Genomic DNA, 11,901 nt, shown 5'->3' with positions numbered 1-11,901 from the left:
AAATGAAAAAGTTGAATTTTCTTCATATATTTCTTCTCTTCTTCTTTCAATATGTTTTCCTTTCGTCCCACTCTAAATAAGTGAAAACAAGATCATTTACAGCCATTAATTATAATAAATGATCGTATCAATGACCATTAAAGATCATTGACAAAGATTCTTGACCAAGATCTTTGACCAATCCTTGACCAAGACTTTTGACTAAAACTTGGTTAAGGTTTTGACTTGACTTTTGAAAAGGATTTCATATGATATGTCTTTCGTTTTTAATGGGCTTCTAGAAAGCGCTAAGTTTTGGATAGTATTACAGTTTAGGGATGGGGATGAAACCGAACTCTAGCACAAAATTTAAGATTTACTCGGTTGATCCAAACCCAATCCATACCGCTTTTCCGAGACTGGGTTTTGCTCAATTTATTGGATTATGGGCCTGACTGGTTCAAACGCAGCGGTTGCGGTTGTGGATGCGGGCGGTTGTGGTTTCTATCAGTTTTAAGAGATTTGTACGACTGGTACTGCGATTAAAAATTGGTGCGTTTGCGGGTGACTTATAATTGGTTAACTACCAAATGTAGTAACAGTCAAATAATAAATTAACAATATTTACATTTAATATAATTATAAAATATCAAAAATCATAAAATTATACTAATAAATATAAAATTTATATTTAGAAAGTTTTAATTTTAATTTTTGAAAATTTATTAAAATTGTTTTTATTATAAAATTTTATAATATTAATTAAAATATAATAGATATATTTTAATATTTTCATAATTTCAATTTTAATTTTTTTAAAATTTTGTATATATATATATATATTGTTTAAAAAAAAAAAAATTTATCCTCCCGCAACCGTCCGCAACCGCAAACCCTAGCTGGAGCCAACTTTTGAATTTATGAGATTCGGATTGGTTTGAAGCAGTTTAGAGCGATTTGAATGACTGTTACAAACCGTCGACAACCGCTACCAACCGTAAAAGGTGCCTTTGCTATGTTGATTTGCCGCTCCCTATGTTGATTTGCCCATAATAGCTTTTACACATCCGAATAACTACTGTAAAATTGTATTTTTTTCTTGAATTATAAGAATCACAAAGGTACATCATATGGACAACACTAATAAAAAACCATCGATAATTTTGTTGCCTACTCTCTAGGCCTAAACCAGGAAAGCCGTATTTTAACATAGTTTGATAATTGATAGTAACGCCCCAATAGCCAATACATCACATTAATTAACTGAAATAGTTTAGTTGACTGATAATATAAAATGAATTTGCAATAATATCTTTAATTCAAAATTAACATATTGGTCACCATATATACACATATGAGTGAGTGTTTACGTGGTTAGACACTGAAACTATTCCTCTACCAAAACGTCTTCATCTTTTCAACTCTTCATCTTCATCTTCTTTCTCTTCTCATTTAAAATAACATCTACAAATCAAATAAAAAATAGAGATCATAAAATTTATCAAAAACAAAGAGACAAAAATGAGTGATGGTCGAGTAAACGCAGATCAACAAGAAGAAGGAGAAGAACAACAAAACCTGGTCAAAGCACCGGTCAAGCGATCCCTCGGCCTCCTCATCACCACTTATGGCTGCCTCTTCGTCGGCTCCATTGCCTCGAGCCTCCTCGCGAAATACTACTTCGTCCACGGTGGCTCGAGCCGGTGGGTCTCCACGTGGGTCCAATCCGCCGGATTCCCACTCCTCCTCGGGCTTATCTACTTCCCTCACTTCGTCTTCAAAACAACTAAGCGCCGTCCCTTCACGCGCTTCACACACCGCCATCTCCTCTTCTCCGTCGTAATCGGACTCATCCTTGGTTTCAACAACTTCCTCTTCTCATGGGGTACCTCGTACCTCCCAGTGTCCACATCATCACTTCTCCTCTCCACACAACTCATCTTCACTCTGATCTTGTCCGTGATCATAGTGAAACAGAAAGTCACTTTCTCAAATCTCAACTGCGTTGTTCTCTTAACGTTAAGCTCTGTTTTATTAGCTCTCGGTTCGAGCCAAGATAAACCGGCCGGTTTAACTAAAACCAAATATTTCATCGGGTTTTTATCCACGATCGGGGCCGGTTTACTCTTCGCGCTCTACCTGCCCGTGACGGAGAGGGTCTACAGGTCCGTTTATTGCTACGCGATGGTCATGGAGATGCAATTGGTTATGGAATTTTCTGCCACGGTTTTCGCCACAATCGGTATGGCTTTCGACGGCGGGTTTAAAGAAATGGTTAAGGAAGCGAACCAAGTTTTCACTAAAGGACCGACTGTTTACTGGACAGTTGCGATTTTTGCAAATGTGGTGACATGGCAGCTCTGTTTCGCGGCCACGTCAGGGATGGTTTATTTGACGTCTGGTATCACCGGAGGTATCTGCATGACGGCGTTACTAGCTATGAATGTGATTGGAGGTGTGGTGGTGTACGGCGATGCGTTCGGCGGCGTGAAGATTGTGTCGACGGTGCTATGTATTTGGGGATTCTCGTCTTATGTATATGGGATTTACGTGAAGATGAAGAAGGATGAGAAGAATGAGAAGGAGGAGGAGGAGAAGGGACATTCCGGTATGAAGACGGTGGAAGACGGTGGAGAGATGGAGGTGGAGATGGGTAAGGTTAAAGATGACGTGGCGGCGGCGGATGAAAGGGTTTGATGATGATGATAATATTTGTGATTGAGATAGCCGTTATGATTTGTAGGAAGCCAAATACTAAAAAGTAATCTTTTATGTGTTCTTTCTTTTTCTTCTCAACTTTTATTTTTATTTTTAGGTAATGCATCTGCTTTTTTGTTTTTGTTTTTAGTTTTTTTTTTCCTCTTTTGATTATATTTATGAATTATCTATCAATGAATACTAATTATGTAATCCTTTAAGTGGGTTTCAATGTCGGTCAATAGTCATCTCTATATCTATTGTATGAAATTACGCATTATTATTCCCATTTAGTAATATTAAATTTTATAAAAGGTTCATTTGACAGAACAAAAAAAAAGTAGCAAAGCAAAAATCAAGATCTTAATTTGACTTTCAGTACTCGGATTTTATTACAAATAGACAAGATTTGAAACGAGTAAATAATTCATTAATAGCCACTAGATTTTTTTCAACAATCGCCATTATTTCAAAAATAATATCAAACTCCAAAAAATTTATCACTTCAATTTTTTTTAAATGTAGTATATTATTTCAGATAATCTTTGCAATTTATGCGATTTAGGGTAAGTAGTCCACAAGCTAAATAATGATGATTTTTCCACAACACTCTACAGGAGGAAATCATTTAACAAAGAAAAAAAAATACATTCTCTAGTATAAAATGGTATGCTTCGCTTTCTTTTCTTCCTTTTAGGGCTTTTTTCACTGATAAAGAACCGTTTCAACAAAAAACATTACTGTTTTACTATAGATCTTTAATAAAATATTTTTTTAAAGAAAAAACTGTCATTCACACATGTATATTGAGTATCTCAAATATCTCTTTCTGTAACTGGCATTCAAAAAATAACATTTCTCTCTTATTTTTATTTATTTATTATTTTGAACTAAAACATACATTAAAATATTTTTGGATGGACATGCTTTTAGCTTCAGTTTATTTCTAGAGGAAACGTCGCGAGTTGTTGAGTTAGCAAGTTTGCCCTTTTCTCTCAGTTTACGGCATGTTTTGCATTTTGTTTGAGGGTTTTGCGACGAGTTCGTTGGCAAAATGAAAGTATTTATAGTACTTCGTTTAACACAAATATCTATCCTGTCTATGTACTTCCCTTTTTTTTGTAAACTTTATCCTGGTTATTTACTTAAAAATTATAGGGAAAACTGTTTTTTTAGAGCAAAAAAATAGTAACTATGTCCCTTTAGACTAATCTATATTTTGTGTCATATTTTCCTATAATACCCTTTAATATTTATGAAAATAATTTTAATAAATAGTTTTACAAACAAAAAAAATTTGGAAAAATAGTAACATTTGTTAAAATACCTATATGAACTTAATGGTATATTTTCCAGTTATAAAAAAGTTAAAATTATAAATTTCAGATTATGTTCTAAAAAAAGTAGAAATGACATTCTACGAAGTAGAAAACGAAATCTACTTTTTTCATTGAATCTACAATGTTTAGAATACGTGATCTACGTAAATAGGAGTATTCTACAAATATGTAGAATACACATTCCGCGCTTAACCTACCATTCTAAAGTTCTTAGAAATCAAAATCTACACATTAATCTAATTCTAAAACATGTAGAAACCGACTTCTACAGATTTACTATAAATCTAAAACATGTAGAAATCAAATTCTAAAAATTACTATAATTCTACAAAACTGTAGAAATTGATTTCTACATATTAGTTATATTCTACGGATAAGAAATCAGTTCCTAAAAATATGGAAACAAAATATTTGAGAATATTCACTTATATATTTTTTTTAAAAATCGATTTTAAAAAAAAAAAAAAAAAAAACGAAAAAGAACAAAAAAAAAACGACAAATCGAGTTTGGGTGAGAATTTGATTTTCTCCCCCTTTGTTCGTGAATGGGAAATTAAGGATTTCGTCCCAGAGAAATCGAGTTTAAAGAGTTGAAATCATGCTTAGTCGGTTCAAATCAAGTGGGAATCAACCCGGATATAATCATACAAAACCAAAAAAATCGATTTGGGATTCTTTCCTGGGCACGGGATCGATCGATCTATCCTTAGTGGATCGGTCGATCTGTAAAGAATCGACCTTCGCCGATCGAGTGAAATGGACCAGGTCGATTAGTATATATTTCGCGTTTTTTTGTTCTGAATAATTATCGGGATCGATCGATCCACTGTAACTTGTAAAGCTGGATCGATCGATCCCGCTTGTCGAACTCATTATTTATCTTTTTAAAAAAATTACAATTTTAAGGGCATTAATGCCATTTTCGAAAAAAATAGTCTAATAGGACATAAAGTAGTACAGATTAGTCTAAAGGGACATAGTTACCTTTTTTTTGCTCTAAAAAAACAGATTTCCCAAAATTATATTGGAACTAATGAGTAATGCGAAAATAAATAACGTGAAACTCTAAGTATATATGTCATAATTAATTTAAATTCATACTTTTTGTAAAAAACTAGCACATATATAAAAATATTACAACAATATTAATTAATAAAATGTTGTAATAAAATATAATTTTTTTTAAAAAATACATAATTAATATTAAACTTCAAGCAAAATACCATATTATTTCATAAAATTATTTCAAAAATGTATATATGATCAGCTAGTGCATTTCAAAGTAAAAGTTACTTTTTTTAATTTGAAAATTATGAACTAAATATTGTTAAAATCAGATAATATTAATATTTGCACATACATTAGATCTGAAAAAGAAAGCAAAAGAAGAAAATAAAGTATTTCTAAAAAACTTAACTTCTATCGATGATATTAATACTGGTTAATACATTTGATCTGAACAAGAAAAAAATGTACGAAAAAACAACAACAACAATCTTTTTTTTTTGTTACACAAAATTTGTTTGGACAATATTTTAAAGATTTTGGAGGTTACAAATCAAATTTACCTGACTATTGGTGCTGTTGTAATATTTAAATTTGTGTAATAGTTATGTTTTCATGTATTTTTTTGAAAGTTTTTTTTGTTAAGTTTCGTTTGTTTATTGTTGTTTTCTAAATCTAGTCTAAAAATATTTTTAAATTTTATTTTAATTTTTTTTTAAATTTATGTATAAAACTTAAATTTATATAAAAGTTGAAATATTTATGAGATATAAATTTTTTTAAGGATTAAAACGATAAACGAGAAAATATTTTAAAATTATAAATGTGATGTATAATTGTAAGGATCAAAATGCAAACATCAAATTTAAAGTTTTGAGTAATGAAACTTCTAATATAGAGTTTTACTTTTCAAGACTTTAAATTTGAAATTTTGAAATTCATTTTTAGAGAGCAAAAAACTTCATATTTGGAGTTAGTGTCTTTTGGAGATAATCTTAGTCGTCTTCATGTTTCTATTTTTACCTTTTTCAATTTTACCTTTTTTTTACTTAACAAAATTGTATTAAAACAGAGGAAAATATTATATATTTTTTAAATTAATTTAAGGGCAATTCTCTCAAATAGTCATTTTTAAGTTTTTTTTCACAAAAATAGATCTCAAAAAATAAAATGAACAAAATTGTCCCTTTTTATTTTGAAAATTTTATTATTTATTTTTTTTTAAAAAAATTTGAATTCACCCTCAAAATCCAACCCCTTAACTTTAAACCCTAAGTATTAGATTAATTAACCCTAAGAATATAAATACGTATTTACCTTTCAATAAATCTTTTTTGGTCATTTTTTCCTTGGAAGTCTATTTTGTGAAAATAAACTAAAAAGGGTTATCTAAGAAAATATCTTAATTTAATTTAGATTAATTTAAAGGTATAATTGTATTAACAAAGATTAAAATCTTAATGGGACAATAAATTTACATAAAATCTTAAAGAGACAAACCCAACTTTTGAGTATCCCATTTTTCTAGTTTTCTCATTTTATTACGAAGTGATAAGGATCCAATCTACTAAATAATTCATTACTATCCGTTACTTTTCATGAACTGCCATTATTTCAAATAATCTCTTTCTTAACAACTTTTTAGATAATCTCAAACTCCCAAAAACTTATATTTCGAATCATAGTCCATCTAGTTAGTTGATTAGTTTGAGTTTGTTGGTTAGAGACCTTTCTAACAATAAGCAGCATTTAAAGACAAAGTGAAAGTGTGATAAAACTGAAACGGATTAAAAGATATTATTTCCACAAGACTCTCAACGAAGAAATGATATAATAAAAGAAAGCACTCTCCTGGATATAATGGCATGCTTTGCTTTCTTCTCCTCCTTTTAGCTTCGATTTATTTCTAGAGGAAACAGTTCTCGAATTGTTGATTTAGCAAGGCCTTTTTCTCTCTCTTACCGCACGATTTGCATCTTGTTCGAGGGTTTTGCTATGAGTTCATTGACAAAATGAAAGTATTTATGGTATTTGTTAACGCTGATTTATTAACATATATTAAAATTATGAGAAAGATTACATAGATAATTCGATAACCGATAATACTATTTGTTTTATGATGATCTACGCCTAACTGCATTACCATAGACACCATATAAAAATCTACACCTTTACGGGTTTACTTGCACCATGTTGAAGATCTCCCGTAAGTTTTTCTTCCGTAGTCTCCATAATAGTTTAATAAATTGTTTTTTTCTTTGAATTAAAACTTAGACACGTTGGTGTAGAAGCATTAATGAACATTAATTAAACCACTAGACTAAGGAGACTTCAACAATATTTATGGTATTTAATGTATACAAATACATGTCCTTTTAAAGAAAAATTATATTGGAACTAATGTTAAACTAGAGATTGATCTGTGCGATAGCACATGTATTTATTTTCATTTTTATAAATAAAATTTTGTTTTGTATAAATTTTTTAATATAAATTTATAGTTTACACATAATATATAGTTGTTTAATAAAACATTTTAAACATAATAATTATATTTATCAGTTTTTTTTTGATGACTCTGGTATCCGGAGCCTCGAGAGGATCCGACTAGCGCCAATGACCGTCCACCAGAGCTTAGCCGGAGAGCCCGCCGAGGCATCTAGGAAAGCTGGTGATCACTCCATGTAAATCCCACCAATGGCCACACGTTAGCAGGCTTCTCCGTATTGGACCCGAAGGCCCCTCAAGATAATCACATTGCGTAATTATATTTTGTTTTTGAAATTTAATTGTATCACCATATTTTTTTCATATAAATTTATTGTATTCAATTTTTAGTGGACTTTTATTTATATAAAAATATGCTACCAATAATATATTAACGGAATAATTTATGTTTTATTTATATATTATACAAATGATTATTTCATGTGGTTTTTATTTTTATTATTAATAATAAATAATGAGAAATATAACTATATAATTTTAAAATGATATTTTGTTCTAAATTGAATAAAGAAATACCTAAATCGATTTATGTGGCTTTTACATGTTATTTTATGTTTTATGTAAATTAATTATTTTTCTATGTTTAGCATTATGTTTTTAACCATCAATTGTATCATTCCACATTGAGTATCATATAAACAAATCGTGCATGTATAAATAACTAGAGGGTATTCGCGCTTCACGCGGAATATTGTTTTATTGTTGATAAGTATGAATTTTCTCGATGATGTAATTATGTAGTCGTCTTTATTTGTTAATAGCATTATTTGGTATTTTTATTGTATCATGTAGTAATAGGTGATATGTTAATATATTTTGTGTTTGTTTTTTCAATAATGTGTTGTTGTGTATATAGTAGTATTTGTTAGTGGTGACATGAGCCTCTCATATAAAGTATATTTAACTTCAATAGCTTTACATTTATATATTTGTTGATTCTAAGATTAACAATTTCAGAGTCAAAATTATATTTTACTTTTTTAAAAATTTTGAACATTATTCTTTTGAGATGTTTTTTGCCATATCTCCATATTTTGACCTTACCTATCACCATCTTTGTATTTCGTTTACCTCACCGGTGCTTCTTCCAGGAATGATTGTTATGTTTTGGAGTAGAGTTCTTATTGTTCGTCTTGTCCTATGAGATTATCTCGTATTTGTTGTAGATCGGGTCTATGAGTTCCAAGTTGTGCGGTTGTTTCTCACTGCGCTGTAGGTTGTTCCAGTCAATATTGATTGCTCCTCTTCATCCTTAAATTTAGGTTGATGTTTTAGACTGCATCCTCTTGGGTTGGGTCAGAGTTTAGGCGTCGTTGGCTTGACGTCGATAGTCCCTGCTCGTCTTGGTTTTAATTTTTGTTTTTTTTTGTGATCAAACTTCTTTGTTCTCTTTCATAGCTTGAGTATGTCTCTACGGTTTGCTAATTTCATTTTGTTTTCCTTTTCCTCGTTGTTCTTTCATCTCGTTACAGTTTTCATTGTTGCCGCGTCTCTAGTAGCTCTCATTTCTGCCATGTTTGCCACTCTAAGTTTGGATAGTGTTTTCTTCTATGTATGCAGACTGGGCTTGGAAGGTTGTTAATGGTAGCAAGCTTGAGCTCAGGTTTCTCAGTGGTTGGCTTCTATTTTCACTCTCTCAGGTTGTTTCTTTTCTTTCCATGTTTCCTTTGGTATAGGTGTACGGAGTTAGTTTTATGGAGTTTTGGTCCTTTTTATCCAGAGTTTTGTGGTTCTTCGCTGGCATGGACGTCTTGCTTTAGTTTGTGAGGTGCTTCTTACCTCTTTGCTAGTGGCTGGGCTTTTGGGGTTTTAGGCATGTGCCTTCCTACTTCGTACTGACTTTGGTGTTTTGGTTATTATTTTTCTTCTGACTCGCTTTCTTGGTTCTTTGCGTTGGTACTCTATCACATACATTTGTGTTCAGAGAATTAGTTTGTCTCAGATTTTAATTTTTTGCTTTTTTCTGACTTTTAATTATTTTAGCAAAAACACTCTATGGTAAAATAAGGTAATTTAGTCTTCGTTCTTAATCTCTTTTCAGCTTCGGACCTTTATTGAGTTAGTATTATTATGAAAATTTTACGTTTTTTTCTGTGGTTGTGGAGGTTTTAGGTTTAGACCATATGATGTGCTCTAGTTTCTTCTTCTTAGTGTAGTTATTTTATGATTTTTAATAGTAAAATAAATATTTAATTTGTAAATTAAAAAAATAGAAAATAGTAAAAAATAATAAATAGTGAAAGTTAATATTATTTTCAGTTGTTCATAAATTAAATATTTAAAATTATTTATATTATTTTAGTTATTTCTTTATTCATCTTGAATTTTATTGACCAATAAAATAATTATCAAATTTCATATAATGATTCTTTGTGCGAGAATGATTAGATAACTAAAATTCTCATAAATTCTATTCGATCGAAAATTTTACCTTTTTTGTTATTTGTTTATTTATTCTAATTTTCTAAGTTTTTGCATTATTCAAGTTCTATCGGTAATTTTTTAATACAACAAAAATGTGAATTTTGATAAAAAAAATAAAAGAGAACATGTGGCAACAAACCCCTCTGTCACTTGTCAGAAGAATGAAAAATGTGTACTTTATATATATATATATATATATTGGGTTTACATATTTTTTTGTCAGCAGTTGGATTTATATTTATATGAAAATAATCTACTTATAATACATTAATAGATTGTTTTATATTTTATTTATATATTATATAAATTGATTTTGTGTGGTTTTTTACCTTTTCATTTATTTTAAATAAATAATGATAATTTTTAATGTCTTAAAGTTTAAAAAATTATGCAATAAATTTTGTAAATGAATAAAATAATTCCAAATATCATTAAATTATAAAAAAATAATGTTATATATGATCTAGTGCATAGAATTTTGAGGAAGAAGAGTTACGTTGATGGATCTTTGCAAAGAGAACCCATTTATGTATAATATTGATGTGCATTAAAGTGTTTTATTGCATTAATATAACCCTTATAATTTTTAATGTATTTACAAACCCATTTAAGTTTAAGAAAAGGACAAAAAACAATATTGGCAAGGAAGAAGAATTATGTGGGGGAGATCTGATCATCAACGAGACAAATGATGATATATTATATTTTGTGTATAATATTATATTTTTTGTTTTATACTGATGTATATTAAAATTTATAATTTTATGTGCAATGCGTAAGTAAAATAATTATATTGAAATCTTTGTTCAATTTATTTAGGAAGCTGTGAGTTAGAGATTTATATTGATTATTTTATGCATTCAATTTAGGAAATTATGTATTTAATTTGAAAGAAAACAATTAATGCAAAAATAAGGAGAAATTATTACTTCAGTGATATTTAAGTATAGTTAAATTGAAACTTTAAGAGTTAATCTATATTTGTACTTCGGTTTTAATATATTAGATTTGTATTTCAACTTTAATATATTAGATTTACAATTGCCCGAAACTACGATGAATATTATAAATGATGACATCAGACAAAACATAATTTCAATGTACATGTTACATCCAATTGGACCATTCCCATAGAAAATTATAAAACCTAAAAAAGGAAAAGTGTTGTCGTTTATGGGTCACAACATACCCAAAAATAAAAAGAAGTGATCACGATCTCTAAAATTCATGTTAATAAAGGATGATCATCTTGATTAATTAGAGAGAGAGAGAGATTAAGAAAATAAAAATTGAATGGGTGAAATAAAGAAGAGACATGCTTAATTGATGATGATGCAGCTTGGCATTAACTCGGTGTGGATTACTAACATTGTCTCCCTAATGCTCCTTTTGTTTTTGTATTTTTCTTGGGGCACTTTCGTATGAAAAAGATTGTTTTATTCTTATTATCCTTTTGCGTTTTAAATAAGGTTATGACTCTTCACTAATATTGTAAGCCCTTGTGAATATTTTAGACCTACAAACTCTAAATTTTTGTTCCTCTTGATTCAGTGACAAATTGAATCGAAGTTATGATCCCAATGTAGGGTTATGTATGTTTCCATTATATAAATACGACTTTACAGTGCACACATATAATTTAATATCTCATAATCTCACATAAATGAATTTACTATTACCGTTTAACAAATGTCCGTCGCTCTACATGCTCCAAGTATTAATGTTCGATTCTCTACATGCTCCAAGTATATAACAAGTAAAAACAAACGACTTAGAAAGCATATATGTATTATCTGGTAGTCAAATATCAACAAAGGAAGAGAGACGGTAAAAAAGAGTCACCGAAAAAGCGACTCTCTCTATATTGAGAGAGTTACATGATGGGTTACTTTGTCATGGACCTTTAACATATTTAGGTACTTTACACTTGAGGTGTACTATTTGACTT

The 11,901-nt window shown here is 29.7% G+C and overlaps 1 protein-coding gene across 1 annotated transcript; it reads left to right on the top strand.

Annotated features, from left to right (window-relative positions):
- The first annotated feature begins 1,347 nt into the window (after positions 1-1,347).
- Positions 1,348-2,897, top strand: LOC106350862 (probable purine permease 4). The gene has a single exon (XM_048739088.1). It carries the CDS (start codon positions 1,501-1,503, stop codon positions 2,674-2,676), a length of 1,176 nt encoding a protein of 391 aa, XP_048595045.1. The 5' UTR covers positions 1,348-1,500; the 3' UTR covers positions 2,677-2,897.
- Positions 2,898-11,901: the final 9,004 nt, after the last annotated feature.

This window comes from Brassica napus, chromosome A9 (genome assembly GCF_020379485.1).
Source record: "Brassica napus cultivar Da-Ae chromosome A9, Da-Ae, whole genome shotgun sequence".
Taxonomy (NCBI): Eukaryota; Viridiplantae; Streptophyta; class Magnoliopsida; order Brassicales; family Brassicaceae; genus Brassica; species Brassica napus.
This window is presented reverse-complemented; position numbering and strand designations above follow the sequence as displayed.